At 38.2% G+C, this 22,676-nt stretch overlaps 1 protein-coding gene across 1 annotated transcript in view; it reads right to left on the bottom strand.

The window, feature by feature from the left end:
• The window catches only part of egg (eggless), a 351,731-nt gene that overhangs the window by 294,465 nt on the left and 34,590 nt on the right, over nt 1-22,676 (bottom strand). The window contains exons 5-6 of the mRNA XM_068226657.1: nt 8,800-8,897; nt 3,563-3,710 (exon numbers count right to left, since the gene is read on the bottom strand). Of these exons, the coding sequence (XP_068082758.1) occupies nt 3,563-3,710; nt 8,800-8,897 (246 nt within the window). The remainder of the gene's footprint in view (nt 1-3,562; nt 3,711-8,799; nt 8,898-22,676) is intronic.

The raw sequence follows: 22,676 nt of genomic DNA, 5'->3' as shown, positions 1-22,676 counted from the left end.
TATGATATAAAAATCGGGAATAACTGAACGAGCTTCATCATCTTCAGGAAAATTCACGTGAAGGGGTCTCAAGGAACCAATTGCTTCAGAAACTTCCCTAATATAGTGACAAATTGTTGATTTAGATACACTATTCACATCTGCTAGTACCAATCGAAAACAACCAGTAGCATAAAAACGTAGAGTTAAAAGTAGTAGTTGTATCGGTGTTAATGGGTGGTTTCTATTAGTAGATATTCCAGTCTATTTTCAATTTGCTCTAAAAGTTTCAGTACTACTTTCTTAGAAAGTCTGTACCTACTTACAAAATTGAAGTCATCCATTGAGAAGATCATTAGGTCAGGAATTGCATGTTCAGGTCCCAGATTTTCCAATAATTCTATATACAGTAATTCAGCATCAAAGTTGTCTCCCACATTCATGATCTTCTAAATAATGTTCTGTGAAATGCATGAACACTTCCTGTAAAATGCCGAAACGCTTAAAACACTTTAAAAGAGATCTGTAATTCCCAACTACTACTGAACACTGCAGTGTTTACAACACAGACACATCATTTTAAACGAATCGTCATGTGTGAAGGTTGAAAATCGGCACGTCAAAATTGACGGTGTGTTTTACGATTGTCAAAGTAGACAGAAGAAACAAAAATGGACGATAAACGAATCGTCAAAGTTAAACAGTCGTCAAATTAATAAATGAAGCTTGGTGAAACTGGCCATAAGACAGTTAAATATGCAATCTAGGTTGTGTAACAGTAGCCTTGCCCTTGGGAGATGGTGGGTTCAAGTCTGACTGTCAACAGCCCAGATGGTTTTCCATGCCTTCCGATTTTCACACTAGACAATTGCTAGGACACTACCTTAAATAAAGACACTGCTGCTACTTTTCCAGTCCTATCCCATTGTCGAAAATTTACATTAATTAGTGTAACAATTTACACATCGCAAAAGGAAAAATAAATAGGTATTTTTCTTCCCTAACATCACTTCCTTGTCGATGATTTTCACATCATACTCTATATAAATTTACTATAGCTTCAAGAAAACTTTTTCAAACTATACTTATATAGAGCTTATATAGTACTTCCCTAGAGTGAGTGTGGTAAACCCATGATTAAGTCAAATTTAAGAAAAAGCAATCACTAAAAGTCACTGAAGCCCAATCTAGAGTCAGAAGTAAAATATCTACAGTAGAACCTCGATAATTCGTAATAGGTTAATTCAAAATCCCGCTTAATTCGAAGAAACTCTCGTTCCTGGAAACATGAGGTATGGTTTTGCAAGTTATTTAAATTGTTTAATTCAAAATACGGATAATTCGTAATTCGAAGCACAATGTCGGTCCCATTACCGAAACTGAGACTTTTAATTTTAAACTGCCTTTACATTTTGAAACAACAGTATGTTACAGAGTAATTTAAATTCAAAATTTATCGGCATCATGATGGAACACGTCTTCCGGAACGTGCAAGGTTGCGTGCAAGGGTAGCTTTTTGCAGTTTCACACACTTCAGTGTGTCTACACTGTGCTTCATAATTGCTAAGTTCGAGTGAATTTGGAATTCTTTTGTATACAATGTTTTAAGGAACGCCATAATATCTGCGAACACTGGCGATGCCGACAGATGACAAAAAAGAGTGGCTCATATAATGAATTCATAGGCACCGAACAATATTGTCACTGACGATGAAACTGCATTGCTTTCTTTCAATGCCGAGCCCAAACAGTCTTATGGTTTTAAAGGATAAAGTGTCAGCCGGGAAATCGTACAAGGGTGTGGGGGTCATTGTACTGTGTTGCAATGCACACGGATGCGAGAGAATTCCTCCCCTCATCATAGGAAAGTTCGATAAGCCACAATGTTTTAAGGGTGTTGGGCATTTTCCGTGAAAGTACAACGCATCTAAAAATGCAAACAGTAGAGTAATAAAAAAAAAAAGTTTTAAATGCATTTGCATAGGGGAACCAGCATTCACTGTGTGAGGTTATGTTTGTCATATCATTCTCAAATGCGATTTTATCTGATGGAAATAAATAATCACACAAGAAAACGTTCACTTCCTTGTGTAAACTACTTTATTGTCACTGTAAGTCACAACATACAATTATACACAGTAGCAAGTGACACTACATCACTTAACAGCGGAATACCCTGAAGTCAATTCCGACAAGTACAGATATCAACAACAGTGACTCACATGCTATAACATACGCTCTCTTGAACTCACCGCCTCACTGACTGATGGCTCGATGTATGTACTGTTTGATCAACCATCTAGAATTATCGATTTCTGGAAGGGTTCTTACAACACTCTAACGGAACACTCTTGAAACATCGATCGACCAGCTAGTTGAATGGAGTACTCTAGTAATGGATCCAACTAGAACTTCCCATACTGTTTACCAATACACATGGGAATTTCTCCAACATTCCTAATGTCTCTACATGTATCTGGATAATAAACCTTACAGATGAGTATTGAATTTTTGCGATATGCACGTAACACAACCTAATAGGTTGAAAGTCTGTTTCAACCTTACAGTAAGTTTCCAGAACCCTTCATATATAACAAATTATAGTATAATGAACATTACAGAGTTTTCTACCGCTTTCGTCTATATAGATTTCGAGGTTAAACCTATACACAATATGTATTTGTGGTTATACATATTTACAGGGAAACCATGTATTAGTTATATTTAACATTTAAAAAAAGATAATTTAGCACTTAATAAAATACGACCAACCACAATAATTGAAGATTTTAACCAGTTACGATGTCATATCTACGACAGTCAGTGATTTATCCAAGTGCATTATTCGAACATTGTAAATGCACCTTATTGATTACCTTTCGGAAATCGTTTTTTCCGTGGCATTTGAAAGGTTTAAACTGTGAATCAAGGTGACTGCATGCATTAATGGGTCTTAGAGTACTTTGTGACGCGGCAAGTGTTTACATTTCAGAAGTACGAGAGAAGTGCCATGGTGGGCAATCGTACAAGGATAGAGTGACTGTATTGTGTTGTCATGCATAAGGAAGGGAGAGACTTTCTCCCCTCATCATAGGGAAGTTTGATTAGCCACGATGTTATAAGGGCATTGGATACTTTCTGTGCAAGTAAATCTAAAATGCATACAGTACAGTAATCCAATGAATAAAGCACTTGCACATGGGAGCTAGCATAGATTTCTCCTCGTCTTTGAATCATGCTTTATTTTTTCTTTCTTTCGTTGTGAGAGGTTATGTTTGTCAGTGAGTTATCCAAGTGCATTATTTGAATACTCTAAATGCACTTTCTTGGATGCATTTTGGAAATAGGGTTTTTTTTTTTTCCCACGGCATTTGGAAGGTTTAAACGGTGAATCAAGGTTAACTGCGTGCAATAACAGGCCTTAGAATATTTTGTAACACGGCAAAGGTTGGCACTTCTGAATTATGAATTGGCGGTTAATTTGAAATCACGTAATTCGAAGTTCGATTTTTTAGTCCTAACGACTTTGAATTAACGAGGTTTTACTGTATAGGATTTTCGAGGAGTATATAAAAACACTTACTGATAGGTGAACGTCTTGGTCCATCTACATTGGATGAGACCATTCTCTTGCTCGGTGATGTATATACAGGAGTTGATGGGGGAGTCCGAAGTGAATCAGATGAATTAAAGAAGAGATTGGAATCTGATATCATAAGTGGAGGCAGTTCCTATAACATAATAACATATTAAAAAAATAAGTATTTTTTCTCAGATATATTATGAATGAACATGTATTCCAAAACCTAACAGAGAGATTAAAATATGGAAATGAGTAAAACTGTGCTAACTCAAACTCAACAAAAGCGTGTTTCATATAAAGTTGCTGTACAGTGTATATGCAAACATCAAAACAAGCATGTAACTTCACCACATCAGACCTAGAGGACACACTCTTAACTCTCTAATATAATATGAAAAAAAAAAAAAAAAAAAAAAACATATCAAATACTATGTACTATATGGCCACATTATGCATAAATATGTAACCACAATGTTGGTAATAGTTGCAAGACATCAAGTGTTCCTGTCTTGGGAGCCAATAGCTGAGGATGACCATTCATTGGTACTTAAAAGTACTCCAATGACGTATATTCATTTATAATTAGAAGACAATAGTGAAATCAGTATAACTGACTGTAATCATTTCTTTATAACACAACCGACCAACTGACCAACCAACTAACCAACAGGCTGACCGACCCCATGGCCCGACAGCCCTGATGGCCTTGGCATACCAAACGACCACTGTGCAAAGGCCCACAGATTATGATGCAATGCTTAGTATCTTCCCGACCAATATTCTTGGCTTTCCAGCCCGGGCCCACAATCTTACCATTGCTTTATACAGGATTTTATACATAATTCTCTCAACTTTGAATAATCTTAAGAAGGGCTGATACAAGTTCCTTTAAAAAATAAATTACTATAACCAAATCACTGACTTTGGTGATAGATAACAGATATTTACATTACAAGGGAAAAAAGTGAGGTTTTACGCATGGGTTAAGATATTTACGGCTGAGCCATCAGGCTAAATTGATCTTGAACCAGCCATCGTTCCTGGAAAAAAAAAAGAGAGAACTAGCCGGGAACTGAACCTGGGGCGTCTGGGTAAGAGGAAGGTTCGCTATCCCTATACCACAGGGACTGCATTCTTCACAACAATTTTGAAGTGAATATGTCAATCAATTTTGCCTGTGTAACATACAATATTTTATTTCATACTAGCATGGTACCCGTGCTTCGCTACGGTATTATACTGAAATTTATAACTGCATGCTTATTGTTTTAGATATATAATCCGCCAAAATTCGCGATCTGACACGTTTTCAGCGAGAATCCACCAAAATCCCGATCTGACTCGTTTTCTATTAGATTACGGCACGTTTCCTCCCATTTTTCAATCTTCCTTTCCAACAATCGATTTCGTACTTCCCGGGCTAGGCTCAGGTATTCTTCCCGGTCAGTTGGGTCCGTAAATCTTTGCCATAATACCAATATAAATGGTCCGTTATTGGACATTATAAATTTTCCAGCTAACTCATTCTTGGTTGCCAGCGTTTCGCCCTCGTGTGCTAGGGTGGGCTCATCAGTTGGTACCTAGCACACCTACCAATACGCTGGCTAGTGCATACCGTGGAGGCCACTGCGTAGGCTAACTGGAGCCACCGGCAGCGTATTGGTAGGTGTGCTAGGTACCAACTGATGAGCCCACCCTAGCACACGAGGGCGAAACGCTGGCAACCAAGAATGAGTTAGCTGGAAAATTTATAATGTCCAATAACGGACTATTTATATTGGTATTATAAATTTACTCATTCAGGACAAATATTTCAGATTCCCTATGGGAATCAACATCAATCTTTGCCATACCGTATATTCCTATAATCATTTTTAATCTGGATAAAATCCTTCAGGAGATCCGGTGTGGTGTCTTATTGGGAGCCTTGGCGGCACTGAACCCGCGGCCGGCTGCATTCTTAGTCATTACCCGTCCAGGAGCCGTTTCCAGCGTGGTCCACACATTTGACGACGGTCCGGAACATTATTATTATTAATGTTATTCTTCTTCTTATTATTATTACTATTATGTGTTGCTGGGATGAATGATGACAGGGAAAACTGGAGTATCCGGAGAAAAACCTGTTCCGCCTCCGTTTTGTCCAGCACGAATGTCACATGGAGTGACCGGGATTTGAACCACGGAACCCAGCTGTGAGAGGCCGGCGCGCTGCCGCCTGAGCAACGGAGGATCCTTATAAGTACATTAAGAACAGTAAAATCAATTGGTCTCACCTCCTTTTACACCCCACCGCCGTTAGTTTTTATTGCCAACCCCCCCCCCAACCCCCAAAATTAAAAGAAGGCATGTTTCTTTATGTTTAAGGGAGATTCCAAACACCAATGTTCACGTCTATTACCTTCAGTTTTGAGATATAAGTATCCCCATAAATATAATTTACTTTTGTCACTTCATTTCAAACTACTCCCCCCCCCCCCCAAGTGAATTTTCCCGCAAAAAATACTTGTTTCTTTAATAGTGAAGGATCTTCTAAATACCAATTATCACGACTCTAACTTCTTCACTTTTTGATTTATGTGTCCTCATGAAAGGAATTCAACTCCTTTACACTCCCGCCCCCCAAGATGGTTTCCCCCCAAAACGCGTTTTTCTTTGTTTTTAAGGGAGATCCAAATACGAATTTTCATGTCTGTAACAACTTTAGTTTTTATTAGATGTATATATTCTCATACAATTAAAGTCAATTAATTTTTCAATTCTTTCACCCCCTCCCCCCCCCCCCCCCCGCTTCGTTGGATTTTCCGAGAATACGTGTTTCTTTACTTTTAAAGCAGATTGCAAATATCAAATTTCACGTCTGTAACATCTTCATTTTTAAGATATCAGTAGCCTAAATAAAAGAATTCAACACCATTTTCAGTCACTTTCACCCCCCCCCCTCCACCCGAGTGGTATTTCAGAAAATTAAAAATACACGTTTCTTTATGTTTAATAGAGATAAAAATACCATTTTTCACTTCTGTAACATGTTAAGTTTTTTAGATATACTGTAAAAATTCTCATTTTAAAATTTCACCCCTTTTGGGTTCCCCTTAAGTGGAGTTTCCAAAAACAAATCACCTTTCTTTACATTTACAGGAGATTCCAAACACCCACTTTTTACGTCTGTAACATTTTACGTTTCCAAGATAATCTTTCAAAAAATTCACCCCAATTTGTCACTTCTGTTTAACCGCCATTAATAGGATTTTCCAAAAACTAAAAAAATACGTGTTTCTTTATTTTTAAAGGAGATCCCATATACAAATTTTCAGTTCTGTAATATCTTCCGTTTCTCAGATATATGTATCCTCATTAAAGGCATTCAACCCATTTTTCACCCTTTTACACCCCTCCTATTGGGATTTACAGGAAACAAAAAAATACGTGTCCCTTTATTTTTAGAGGAGATTCTAACTATCAAATTTTACATCTGTAAATTTTAAAGTTTTAAGATGTAGACACATTCATTTTAAAAAATTCACCCCCCTTTTCACAACTCAATATTTGGATTTTCCAAAAACGAAAAAATACGTGTTTCTTTACATTGAAAGTAGATCCCAAATACCAATTTTCAGGTCCGTAATATCTTCAGGTTCTGAAATATAAGCAGCCTCATTAAAGGCATTCAACCCATTATTCACCCTTTTACACCCTTCCTATTGAGATTTTCTGAAAACAAAAGAATACGTGTTTCTTTATTTTTAAAGGAGATTCTAAATACCAATTTTTACATCTATAAACTGTAACAGTTTTGAGATATAGATACACACATTTTAAAAAATCACCCCCTTTTAACCCCCCCATTAATTGGATTTTCCAAAAACAAAAAAAATACATGTTTCTTTATTTTTAAAGGAGATCCCAAACACCAATTTTCAGGTCTGCAATATCTTCAGTTTCGGAAATATAAGTAGCCTCATCAAAGGCATTCAACCCCTTTTTCACCCCCCCTATTGCGATTTTCCGAAAACAAAAAATACGTGTTTCTTTATGTTTAATGAAGATTCCAAATACCAATTTTTACATCTGCAAAATTTAAAAGTTTGGAGATATAGATTCACTCATTTTAAAAATTCACCCCCTTTTCACCCTCCCATTAATTGGATTTTCCAAAAACAAAAAAATACATGTTTCTTTGTTTTTAAAAGAGATCAAAAGTACCAATTTTCAGGTCTGTAATATCTTCAGTTTCTGAGATATAAGTACTGGTATCCTGATTAAGGGCCTTCAACCCATTTTCCCCACTTTTCACCCCTCCTATTGGGAATTTCTGAAAACAAAAAAATACGTGTTTCCTTATTTTTAAAGAAGATTCTAAATACCAATTTTTACATCTGTAAACTTTTAAACTTTCGAGATATAGACACACTCATTTTAAAATTTCACCCCTCTTTTCACCCCCTTAGCGAAGGAATATCCAAAAATCCTCTTTTAGCGAGCACCTACATCTTAATATGAATATATCCCCAAAATTTCATTTTTTTTACGTCCAGTAGTTTTGGCTCAGCGATGATGAATCAGTCAGTCAGTCAGTCAGGACAAGTTATTTTATATATATATATATAGACTATGCCAAATATCTTTATAGAACACTGTATTTAGAACAAAAAATACAATGTTACAATGAACACATTATGCTCAGTTCAGGGTCCACTATTAAAACAGTCAACGCTATCCACGAAAGAATCACTATCATTCAAAAATCAGTTGACAGATGTATTGACCCATCCACAAGACAGTGCAGCTATCTGATAAATATCTAAGTGACTGTTTTAAATGCACTGAAAAAGTTTTCTAATGGTATGATTTTATGTTGGTACAAGTCGAGTGAAATAAGTAACTACAGTATTGTAAATTTCCACTTTCCACATTAATTTGAAGTATAATACATATATGAAATTTGACATATTGTGAAATCAACTGTTTTCACAAAGGCAGCAGAGGTTTGATAATGAAACTTAAATGTTCCATTAAGCTCAAAGACTTCTGAACATAAAAGCATTTCAAAAAATACATTGTTTAATAGCTTTAAACATGTTCATATTACATATATCAAGCTGGACAAGGAAAACATAGAAGGAAAGTATGACTTACCTTGATAAGGATGTAAAATACATGTATAGTAGCAGTACTGTAGGTCAGAGCAGTAACATTTTACATAATAAATTATACACTGTTGCAAATTAACTAACCTGAACTGGAGCAGCATAACCTTCATAAAGTTCTATTCGCCTTCTGTCAATGGTCTTCTGAAGGCTATTAAATAGATCATCAATTTCCTTGAATTCAGCTGGAAAAGGAAATAAATGAAGTATAATTTCAGTATCAAAAATGTTCTTAATTTGAAAATATAGATTTAAATATTTTAGGGCAACCTGATGTGGAAAAAAGAAAAATAATAATTTGAAAAATACAAAACAATGTATTTAGAACAAAAAATGTAATGATTTCTGTGAATAAGATCCCAAACGTTCTAAGCACAATTCAGGATTATTTAGAAATGATGATGATGATGATGATGATGATGATTGTTGTTTAAAAGGGCCTAACATCTAAAATACACAAACACAAAGTAAAAAAGAGTCAAATTATTAAAACGTAGTGAACAATAACACAAAGACTAATATGAAACACTTTATATGCGATAAAACAAACCACCACTATCCCTCACGAAATGGATGACAAGATTAGCCTGGTGTGAAAATGGGAAACCACGGAAAACCATTTTCAGGGCTGCCGATAGTGGGGTTCGAACCTACTATCTCCCGAATACTGGATACTGACCGCACTTAAGCGACTGCAGCTATCAAGCTGGGTGTGACATGGAACCAAAGCTACATCAAACAATCTGTGACTGCTATCCTAGTGTATTCCAATCGGCCATGCTGCTCAAGGATAAGCAGTGTACAGCCGATGGTTTCCATGGTGAAATACGTAAGAATAACTTGAGTGAAGTGGCATATGTCGCAAATTTGTAGCATAGGACAGAACATTTGCTGGCGCCTCAGGTGTAAAGGTGGCACACCAGATTCAGCAAGCAGGCTAGCAATAAGACTTGTACGAAAAGCTCCCGTTGCCAACCTAACCTTGCTGTGGTAGATGCTATTCAGTTTTGCAAGGACGCTTTGCCTTGCTGATCCATATGCTGCATTGCCATAGTCTAATTTGGATAAAATATGTGCCCTATAAAATTGCAGGAGCACCATGTGGTAAGCCCCTCAATTAGTGCTGCTAAGAAACTTCAAAATATTCAACTTCTTAATGCATTGCACTTTTAGCTACATGTGTGGCTTGAAAAGGAGCCCAAGAAATCCGTGTCAAGTACGAGAAGAGCGACGTTTCATAAATAAAGCTCAGGATGTGAGTGAAGAGTGTGCTTCCAGCAAAAGTGTACAACAGAAGTCTTTGCGGTTGAAAACCAAAAGCCATGTTCTTAAGTCCACTGTTCCACTCTCCTAATAGCTTGCTGTAATTGTCGCTCTGCGACTGCCATATTGTGCAAGCTATAATGCAGAGCAAAATCGTCCACATATAGCAACGGTATTACTGCTGAACCAGCAGCAGCGACAATACCGTTAATGGCAATCATGAACAAAGTGACACTAGGAACCGATCCTTGTAAGACTCCATTTTCCTGAACATGGTATTGTGAATACGCCCCCCCCCCCCCTACTCGAACACAGAATAGACGGGGGGACAAAAAATTCACAACAAATACCGGCAAGTTACCTCGGAATCTCCAATGATGCAAGACTGGAAGGATATCATATTGCCATGTGGTGTCATAGGCCTTTTCTAAGTCAAAGAAAACAGCCACCAAATGCTGTTTGCAGAGAAATGCATCCTGGATAGATCTCTCCAGCTGTACCAAGTGGTCAGTGGTGGAGCGAGCAGCTTGAAAACTATACTGGTACTCGGATAAAAGTCGTTGTTTCTCCGAATACCACACAAGTCGGCAATTTACCTTCCTCTCAAACAGCTTCCACAAAGAGTTAGTAAGACAAATAGGTCTGTAACTTCCTGCATACCTAGGATTCTTGTCAGGCTCGACGACAGGAATTACTATGGCCTCTCGCCACTGAGATGAAAACTCGCCCTCTATCCAGATTCAGTTGAACACGCGAAGGTGATATAACAGACTATCCTCACTAAGGTGTTTCAACATCTGATTATGGACACTGTCTAATTCAGGAGGCATGTCCTTGCAAAGTAACAAGGCGTAAAGAGCACGTTATAGTCCTCTGAAGCATGAGTGGCAAAACTGAGGAGATGACGTACTACCTCCTGTTTCAGAGTGAGGAAATCACAATGGTAATTCCCGGAGCCATACACATCCACAAAATGACTCGCTAGATGATTAGCAACCGAGAGTGGTTCAGTGACGACACTGCATGCAATGGGAATTCCTGGCAATGAAGATAATCCATATAAACTCAAAATACGTCGAAGTTTAGTCTACACTTGAGATGACGGTGTATGTGACGTCATAGACGACACATATTTCTCCCACGAAGCTTTCTTACTCTGCCGAATTAAATGTTGTCAACTTGGCCACAGTAGGCTGCCTACTACAGCATTTGTGAGCACAATGGCATTCTTTGATAGCTACTGCAAATTCTTCGTTCCACCAAGGAACAAGTTTTTCGGTGAGAAGTCACTGAAAACAATGGAAAGGACTCCTCAGCAGCAGCAAGAATAACTTGTGTTATATAAGTTATATTGCCTGGTCAGGTCGTTAACTCTTAGAGTGCCGGGGAGCGCGATCGCGCTCCTCTGTAGCCTAGCAAAAAGTGCCAGGAGCGCGATCGCGCTCTGTGTTGCAGCTGTCTATGTAAGTCGTACTAGTTTGCACATATCTGACAGATGGCAGCTCCAGTCGCCATCACTCTGTAGTAGATACTACATAGTTCCTAAATCTACGACCAGAATCTCTGTGTGACATGTTGTGTTGATGTTACGATTTTTTCTATTTCAGCTGTTTGGCGTGTACTTGTAGACCATGCGTTCGTAATAATGGCGGCTAGTTCTCGTATTGTGTTTGAAATTGATGACGATTTGGTACAGTATACTGATTCATTGAATGATGATTTTTGATTATATTGAGTCAGGCGATGATTCAGATGATACTGAGAGTAATAATAACGCCAGTAACTTTTCAAACAATGACGACAGTGGTTATGTTACCCGACTTACTGGTGTGACAGTGATGCATGAAATTTCCGATAAAGACGGTAATGATAGTGACGGGAATAATGATGGAATTGACGGTGACAGTAATGACGATGATGACCAGATTCCCGATTTCTGTAAAATTCAGTCCGATCACGGCGTGCCATTTTAGCCCTCTCCTGAATACCTTGAGACGCCCGGCCCTAAACGTGCACCTCCTCCTGATGCTAGATCAAGTCAGTATTTTAATCCATTTTTACAAGAAATATTATTCTTAAAACACCGATATTTTACAAACTAGTAAACAATGCATCAGTGTGCATGGGAATACCAAATTTAGGTGAGTACAATCAAAATACTAGAATGTACTGAGATCCAATTTTGAATTTTAATTTTTTTCAAATGATAATGGAGAAATTTTAGAGCGTTGGAAGGAACATTTCACTGCGCTTCTAAATTGTGTCTCCAGTGTTGCTGAGTTCTTCGTAATATCCCTCAGCAGCCCCAACAACCATGGATGGCAGTTCTACCCACATACATAGACTTCACCAAAGCACTCAATCAACTAAAACCAAGAAAGGCACCTGGTCCTGAGAACATCCCTCTGGAACTGATACAAAATGGAGGTATGCCTTGAATTAATATTTAGGAAAGTTTAAAAACCTATTTTGCACAAGAAAAATTATTTTGAATCAAGTTTAAATGAAAGACGTACAGAAGATAAACCATTGTATAAACTAGTAGTTGATCATTTAAGGAAGAAAAATAAGAAAAATTGAAGACCTTAATTTATCTAGGTATACTCATTCAATTCAACAAAATTTTATGTAATGACACTTTTCATAATATTTCATTAGTTTATTCATTAATATGGTGAATTAGCATACAATACTTCTTTAAACTGTAAGAAAAAAAAAGTGATATATTGTTTTATTCCTTGAACTGACATCAATGATGAAGGGAATGGATGATTTTCCTGAAACATGAATGTAGTACCGATTACCAGCCTAATGGCTGGTGCTCGTGGCACAATACCTGCTTTGTTCATAGAATTCTGGAAGAAGTTCAACCTGCCTATGATCAGCATTGAAAAAATAGTTACCACCACCATACGTGAATCTGTACACATCCTGAAATCTCACCTGTTCGGACTTCCATAATTTAAAAAATCCATATCACCGCTACATATCTATGTGATAAAACATTCTCTATCCTGATACGCTTTACTTTGTCAGTTGTGGCAACCTGTAATTGCAGGAAGTCGTTGATTCGTTCAATAAATATATAAATAGTTTTCTATCATTATAAGGTGTACTGACAAGGCAGACTCAAGTAAAACTATTTTAAATAGTTCAATAGATTTTACCAACTCTGGCGTTGAAATAGCCAAGTAGTAAGAGTTTGTCTCTTGGTGGCACTTTGGTAATGGTAGTGCTCAGCAGGTTATAGAATTATTAAGCACAGAAAAAAGTTTATTCCCAGAGGATATTAGAAGGAGTAAGTTCCTGGGTGGTCTGAAGCCAGTGAGAAATTATACAAATTCAAATGAAGACCAATAAATAGGAGACAAACTGTTACATAACCTTGATACCAACTGCTGTCAAAAATGGGTGGGAATGGTAGAAAATCTTGACCTCAAATGATTGAGCAGAAAAGTATGGACTCTTTTATGTAAACTCAGAGGGTGGAAAACAAATGAAACATAACGAGATCCTTAAAGAATAAATACAGTTGCTTCACAAATTGTCTCAACAATCAGAATAAGACCAGCTACAGACTGCCTTCACACTATACAAGTGAAGCATGACCTAAAAATGCTGATAAAAGGCTGTTCAGAGGATAGTGGATACTCTTGCCTGTTCACCTATGAAAAGGTGTATGGGATATATAACCAGGTAAAGCAGCAGGATTTGATGGTATTCACTCAAAATTCCTTCTGCATTGTGGCAAATATGTCAGGATATGGGTGCCGGTACCCCATTTCTTCACTAATATTCGACAGGCTCCCTTCCATGAGTTACGAAGCATATAAAGATCATCATCTCATAACCAGGATAACCCAACTGTTATGGTTGTAATAAACATCTATTGACCTTAAAAAAATGGACAATGAAAAGAAAAGAAGTACCGTATGTTATCTTTGTAATTTCATATATTTATTTGCTGTACTTCAAAGTGTAATATTTTAAAAAGAGGTTTTTCTTCATGTGTGCTTTAAAGAAAAATGTCTTGTTAGTTTTTTGTATGTATGTTTTTATTGGTTTTCGGGGATTTTAGGTATAAATCATGTTTCCATAAAAATAGGGTTTTTATAACTTTTTAGACATGGTGTACTTGCACGTGTAAGGTCTGTAGGATGCTTTGAAGAATTTCCGGTTACATCAGTATGGAAACTTCTCGAAGCTATGCGCGGTATTATGTCAGCAGTTTTTTCTGGGCCCTCATTGGCCATAATAAAACCATTTGCTATTGGCAAATGCTAGAAATGCAGGCATGCTAATTGGTTGTTTCGTGATTTCACCACTTCAGGCTCTAGCCACTTGGCCATAGCCAAGCTCGTTCCCTTCATACGAAGCTGATAGTAAAATACGTAGCGTTTTTATGGCGTTCTTGCAAGCAGGCAACTGGGATGTTCTCCGCTGCCGCAACACACTGCCCACAGGATTCATTTTCTGCGTCGCACACACTGGTAAAGGACGTATTTTAGAATAGCAATCGGTGTTCACACCGAGGTGATATTTAATAATGCTGCTTACTCATAAGGAACGTTGTAAACAGTATCACGAGAAGAAAAATAATGATGAAGGCATGCAAGGAGAAGAAGGAAAATGACACCTGCCCAGTTACGCGTACGCCGTTAAAAGGTACGAGAATCGGTGAAGAAACACAGAGCTCAGAAAAAACTTCAGGGCTTATCAACAGTTACTTCCTGTTCTACAAGTCCAACAACACAACCACCAACATCAATTGCAGAGCCGAGTACGTCAACGTCTGCTTATAAATGCAAACAAACATTGGAGAAAGCAGGAAAACATTCGGAGCAGTCTCTACCAGTGAGGCCGCGGAAGAAACGGAAAGTTGTTTCTGCACTGACTGTAAAATTTGGTGTAAGTTCATCGACCTCCGGCAAGTGCAGGAAGTCTTCACTTCGAAATCAAGAAGTTCTTAAATTTCTCAATCCGGATTATATCAGTTGGCCATCTCCTTGAGCAAGAGATTTTATCTCCGTAAAGGACAGTTCTGTGCAAAAATTAAAAAAGATTCATGTGCGTCACAATGCAAGACGCATACAAAGTTTTTAAACAAGAATACCCACTTCACGCAATCGGTTGGTCTTCTTTTTGTGGACTTCGACCAAAGTACATTTCTGTGCACTACCAGAAACACATGTTTTTCAATATGTGGAGCCATTCAAAAAATATATAGTTCAGGCAAGAAAATATTATTATTCTGAAACTACTACCACACACTCTCTACATCCAGACTACAAGATCGAAGCAAATGATAAAAATCCACCCGGTGAAGCGGCTTCTGAAGTGGGTGACTTCATACTTGGAAAATACAGCGGAAAGAAACATTCAAAATATAACTGAAAGTAATGGTGGTATTTATTCTGTAACCAATTTTTGCAAGTGCAACGATGAAGCTAAACTGTTCTGTGAACCACCAACGAAAGACGAATGCTTTTTAAATATAAGTGAAATCGAAAGAAAATTGAATCGTTTATTTCAGAAACCACCTAAGTGACACTTTTATCAAAATTGAGTTTTTGACGGGATTGTACTATTCGGAGATAAATACATTGTTTTTAGAAAGAACAAACCATATTCCACACAAGAATTCTGTTAGGCAGCTGTGTTTATTGTTTATTTCGGAAAGAACCTAAGCACCGTCGCTTAGGTTCTTTCTGCGGTAAATTCATTCCTCCACTCATGACGGTTGGTGGCCCTGCTAGGATAACCTGTTTTGTGACTCACGCAGAATCACACAGTTGTGCGTTTCTTATTGAATCTCTGTGACAGAGGTCAGTTTGGGACGATTACGCATAACTTCCCTGTCCGTGGCCACTCTTTTTCGCCTTGTGACAGGGATATTGGAAGTATTAAATGGCTCTTGAGGAAGGTGGTCAGAATTTATACTCTAGATGAGCATGCTGAGCAAGGCAAGTGTGTCAGGATGTTTTACCGTTTAACATCTTACCTCGGACGGTCTTAAGTTTTAAACATTGGTGGCCTATATCGTACAGGAAAATAACAAGCTCTAATGAAACATCAGGCAGGGAAGTACCAAGAGAACGTAAGAAGCTATTCAAGGTTTCTAGTTACAAACAGTTTCTGTACTATAAAGATACTTCAGGACAAGTTGTGCCAAAGGCGTTTATTGGAGGATTATCATCGACTTCCGCACAACTGAAAATGACAGCCCACCTGAGCTACCTTCCGAGAAGGCTTATCCTTTGGGAAAGGTAAGTTTATTACAATAATATTAAAGGGATATAAAATTATTGAGCAAGTAAAAACATTTTGTAGCCTATAATAACTTTATAAACTTGTAATGGGTTTTGTACAACGCAATTTTTGATTTTAGGTTCCAATCAACAAAAAGAAAGTAGAAGACTTGAAAAAATTAATGGACTACGCCGTTGGTTATGAAGACTTTTATGACAGCATCATTCAGTGGCCAATAACAGAGAGAACATTCTGAGGATATGCCAGAGGCTGAATAAAGCCAGAAAGGGTTTTACTGTTAATTTGTATTTTGTGGTTCATTAACTTCTTTTTTTTTTTTTTTTTTTTTGCTAGGGGCTTTACGTCGCACCGACACTGATAGGTCTTATGGCAACGATGGGATAGGAAAGGCCTAGGAGTTGGAAGGAAGTGGCCGTGGCCTTAATTATGGTACAGCCCCAGCATTTGCATCATCATCATCATCCTAAACCATCTCCAGTTTCCCGGGTGTGGTATATGAGCCTCCTCCATCTCATCCTGTCCTTGTACCATTCTTCCTCCACCAACTTGTCCCAATCATGACCTCTCAGCAGTACATCGCTCTTAACTAAATCTATCCATTTCCTTCGTGGCCTTCCCACGGGTCGTCTTCCTTCTACCTTTCTGTCAAATTCCTTCCTTGCAGTTCTGTTTACTGGCATCCTCTTCATGTGGCCAAACCACTTCAGTCTTGATATCTGAATCTTATTGAGGAGAGAATCATCTATTCCTACTTCTTCTCTAATTTTCTCATTCCTAATCTTGTCTTTCCTGGTTTTCTGGATCATAGTGCGTAGGAATTTCATTTCAGTTGCCTGAAGTTTGGAATTATCTCTATTGGTCAGTGTTGTGGTTTCGAGACTGTATGTAAGAATTGGTGTATAATAGGACTTGTACAATGTCATTTTTGTTTTCATGGGTATTTGCTTATCCCACAGCAGGTGTCTTACCTGGTGGTAAAATTGTGCTGCCTTATTGATTCGATTGTTCACCTCATGTTTTGCTAGGTTGTCATTTGATATAACGCTACCCAAGTATTTGAAAACTGGAACGCTGTCCAGTTGAGCTTCATTTAACCTGACTATTGGTTCTGCTCCTTCCCCATACACTTTCATCACCACCGTCTTGGTCTTGCTGATGTTTAAACCATATTTCTTAAACTCCTCATTCCAGCTTTGTATTCTCTCTCCCAATTCCTCTTCTGAGTCACTCCAGATCGCAACATCATCTGCAAATGTGAAGGCTTTGATATCTCCATATTCTTTCATTTTAATAGATTTCATTACTACATCCATTACAATAATAAATAGAAGTGGTGACAATGAGCTGCCCTGCTGCACTCCTCTCTTTGTTTCAAACCACATCCTACTTGAATACAGCTTCTGTTCCCACTATACAACATTTTCACTTTGTCTATGAGGCTGTCTCGCATTTGCCTGGTCTGAAAACGGGAAACCACGGAAAACCATCTTCAGGGCTGCCGATAGTGGGATTCGAACCTACTATCTCCCGGATGCAAGCTCACAGCTGCGCGCCTCTATGCGCACGGCCAACTCGCCCGGTGGGTTCATTAACTAATGTCTATTCAATTGTGTATGAATATAATGGTGTTATTTACGTAACCATTCATCTTAAAACTTGCATAGATTAATCAATTAGCTGTATTTTTTTAATAATTGCTACAAAAATTAACAGGAAAAGTTGTTTATTTAAAGTGCAATGTTTTAAAAAAATTCATTATGGCATTTAAAATTTTTAAAAACTTATTTCTTGTTTACTACATTTTTCTAGCACATTAAAGTTTAATTTTAAAAAATTAGAAGGAGATCAGACTTCAACTTATACTCCCAAACAGTTCTTTTTCATTTTCCCAACAGTATGAAAAAGTGCACTAAGGTGGTTTCTGCAATTAGCGATTCAATTACCAGTGACTCATTTTATTCGTTGGAAATGGTATTTTGATGAGTCTATACCAGAAGCAGAATGAACAAAAATTGCTTTTTTCATTTTATTATATTTTTTTCTGACCAAGCCTTCATTCAAACTGTAGGCTACTTAAGCGCTGAATGTTGTTATTTTAAAATAGTTCATTTTACATTCGCTGTTATTAGCGTTAAATAAATGTGTGACAATTCATAAAAAAACTTAATTATACCTCATTATAATAATAATTATTATTATTAATTATTATTATTAGGAGAAATGAAGCTCGTAGTTATGTGACTGATAATCTCACTATCATAGGCCACGGGACTTCATTTTATACGTGAAATCCGAATCACCGGACGCGACTATCACCTCGAAAATCATACATGCATTAATTGGGACTCAAACCCAGTTCGTCTTGATGGTTCCAAGCAGCTTGAGCGCTGCGCCATCATGCTCCTTTATTATTACTTACTGCAATATTAAATATACTGTACATTTTATTATTCAGTGTTAGTATTTGATGTGGAGTTTAAGATTTATTAGCCTCTCATGCCATGTCGCCATAGCACTGATTCGTGTATGTCCGTTCCACGTAAACACTGATCGCTACGCTTAAAATTTTATAAAATCGCATACATCAGCTTTACAACAATGAAATTTGTGGAGGATGTTAAATATAATTTAGACGTTTTTATGCATAAATCTCAATTTGTTTAGATAGTAACTTTCATATATATGTTAAAAAGAAATGAACAAATGTAAACACGCGATGCCTGGAATTGGCCAAATACCTATGTTATTGGTCCTATCGATAAGTATTACATAACACAAGTTCCTTTTTTTTTTTGCTAGTTGCTTTACATCGCACCGACACACACAGGTCTTAGGGCGACGATGGGAGAGGAAAGGCCTAGGAATGGGAAGGAAGCGGCCGTGGCCTGCTGTGAAAACAGGAACCATGGAAAACCATATTCAGGGCCACCGACAGTGGGGTTCGAACCCACTTTCTCCCGGATGCGAGCTCACAGCTGGCGATCCTAAGCGCACGGCCAATTCGCCCGGTAACACAAGTTCCAAACATTTATGTCTTACACAGTTTTACCACACCAACTATGATAATAGAATGAATGAATTTACACTTTTGTTGCTTAGTCCATATCAATGCCGAGCATTGCTAACATGGAAATATTGTTTAATCATGTTAACTAGTGATGGTTTTGTCACTTCTTAAGGTGTAAAACAGTGTGGTCATCAGTCTGTATCGACAAGGAGAATTGTGAAGATTATTATAAAAATATACATTATTGTTATAGACTGTTATGCTTTCAGCGTTCAGTCTGCAAACCTCCGTGAATTTACTAAACATCGCCACAATCCTCTATTTGCAATTAGTGCTGTGGCCTCATTTAGTTCTATACCTCTTATCTTTAAATCCTTAGAAACTGAGTCTAACCATCGTCATCATGGTCTCCCTCTACTTCCCTTACCCTCCATAATAGAGTCCATTATTCTCCTAGGTAACCTATACTCCTCTATTCGCCTCACATGACCCCACCACCAAACCCGCTTTATGCATACACCTACATCCATCAAGTTCATTCCTAAATTAGCCTTTATCTCCTCATTCCATTGTTCCCACCTGTTTGTACCAGCAATCATTCTCGCTACTTTCATGTCTGTTACTTCTAACTTATGAATAAGATATCCTGAGTCCACCCAGCTTTCGCTCCTGTAAAGCAAAGCTGGTCTTACAGAATACTGTTGATCGCAACTGCAAGCTCACTGCATTAGCTTTACTACACCTTGATTCAATCTCACTATATTACCATTCTGGGAGAACACACCCCCTAAATACTTGAAATTAAGGACCTGTTCTAGCTTTGTATCACCAATCTGACATTCAATTCTGTTGAATTTCTTACCCACTGACATCAATTTAGTCTTCGAAAGGCTAATTTTCATTCCATACTCATTGCACCTAGTTTCAAGTTCCAAGATATTAGACTGCAGGCTTTTGGCACAATCTTGCCATTAAGACCAATTCGTCAGCATAGGCCCGATTCTTCTTCTTCTTTTCCTACAGCTTTTCGCACACATGTGGGGTCGCGGGTGCGATCTGTGACGCACATGTGGATTTGGCCCTGTTTTACGGCCGGATGCCCTTCCTGACGCCAACCCTATATGGAGGGATGTAATGACTATTGCGTGTTTCTGTGGTGGTTGGTAGTGTAGTGTGTTGTGTGAATATGAAGAGGAGAGTGTTGGGACGGACACAAACACCCAGTCCTCGAGCCAGAAGAATTAATCAGAAGCGATTAAAATCCCCGACCCGGCCGGGAATCGAACCCGGGACCCTCTGAACCGAAGGTCAGTACGCTGACCATTCAGCCAACGAGTCGGACAGCATACGCCCGATTGCTTACTAAATTTCCACCTAATGAATCTCTCCCTGCCATTTTATACCTTTCAGCAGATTATCCATGTAAACTACGAACAGCAAAGGTGAAAGATTACAGCCTTGTCTAACCCCTGTAAGCACCCTGAATTCATTCTACCATCAATTTTCACTGAAGCCCAATTGTCAACATAAATGCCTTTGATTGATTTTAATAATCTACCTGTAATTCCATAGTCCCCCAGTATGGCGAACATCTTTTCCCTCGGTAACCTGTCATATGCTTTCTCTAGATGTACAAAACATAAACACAACTGCCTATTCCTCTCGTAGCATTTTCCAATTACCTCCCGCATACTGAAAATCTGATCCTGACAGCCCCTCTCTGATTTGAAACCACACTGGTTTTCACCCAACTTCCTCTCAACTACTGATCACACCCACCCTTCTAAGATGCCAGTGAATACTTTGCCTGGTACACTAATCAATTAGATACCTCGATAGTTGTTGCAATCCTTCCTGTTCCCTTGCTTATAGACAGGTGCAATTAATGCTTTTGTCCAATCTGAAGGTACCTTACCAACACTCCATGCTAATCTTACTACTCTATGAAGCCATTTCATCCCTGCCTTCCCACTATACTTCACCATTCCAGGTCTAATTTCATCTATTCCTGCTGCTTTATGACAATGGAGTTTGTTTACCATCCTTTCCACTTCCTCAAGCGTAATTTCACCAACATCATTTTCCTCCTCCCCATGAGCTTGACTGTTCGCAGCACCACCAGGAAGATTTCCTTTTACGTTGAGAAGATGTTTAAAACATTCCCTCCACCTCTCCAGTGATTCCCTGGGATCTATTGTGAGTTCACCTGAATTACTCAAAACACTGTTCATTTCCTTCTTCCCTCCCTTCCTAAGATTCTTTATTACTGTCCAGAAAGGTTTCCCTGCTGCTTGACCTAGCCTTTCCAGGTTATTACCAAATTTTCCCACGACTTCTTTTTGGATTCTAGAACTATTTGTTTTGCTCTGTTTCTTTCATCTCTGTCTGCCTTGGCTCTTGCTTGGAGCCATTCTGATAAGCCTCTTTTTTACGTTTACAAGCTGCTCTCACTTCATCATTCCACCAAGACTCTCTTTCTATATCTTGAACCTGCGTCTACTGTTCAAAACTTCTCACTAATCATATCCATGTACTACTGTCTAATTTCCTCATCCTGAAGATTTTCTACCCTTATTCGTTTGTAGACAAATTTCACTTTCTCTACCCTAGGCCTAGAGATACCGGTACTTAGTTCACTACAGATCAGATAATGGTCTCAAATCATCGAAAAATCCCTGGAAAACTCGTACATTCCTAACAGATTTCCTGAATTCAAAATCTGTTAAAAATAGTCTATTATGGATCTGATACCCCTAGCCTCCCATGTGTACCGGTGAATAGCCGTATGCTTGAAGAATGTATTCATAACTGCTAAACCCATACTAGCACAGAAGTCCAGCAAACACTTCCCATTCCTTTTAGCTTCCATATCTTCCCCACATTTACCAAATCACCCTTTCGTATCCTTCAGTTCTATTTCCAACTCTTGCATTGAAATCACCCATTAGCACTATTCTATCCTTGCTGTTGACCCTGACCACGATGTCACTCAATGCTTCATAAAACTTGTCAACTTCATCTACATCTGCACCTTCACATGGTGAATACACTGAGACAATTCTCGTCCTAATTCCTCCAACTGACAAATCTACCTACATCATTCGCTCATTTACGTGCCTAACAGAAACTATGCTGTGTGCAATGGCATTCCTGATAAACAGCCCTACCCCATACTCTGCCCTTCCCTTTCTAACACCCGTCAAGTACACTTTATGATCTCCTCTCTCTTCCTTGTTACCTCCCCTTACCCGAATATCACTTACTCCTAGCACATCCAGATGCATCCACTTTGATGATTCAGTCAGTTCTACTTTCTTTCTTCCATAACACCCATTTTATTGATAGCTCCCCATTGAATTCCATTTCGTTTGGCAAGTTGTTTCCAAGCAATCCCTCGCCTGCCAAATGGGAGTGGGACTCTGTT

Source organism: Anabrus simplex, chromosome 1 (genome assembly GCF_040414725.1).
Source record: "Anabrus simplex isolate iqAnaSimp1 chromosome 1, ASM4041472v1, whole genome shotgun sequence".
Lineage (NCBI taxonomy): Eukaryota > Metazoa > Arthropoda > Insecta > Orthoptera > Tettigoniidae > Anabrus > Anabrus simplex.
This window is presented reverse-complemented; position numbering and strand designations above follow the sequence as displayed.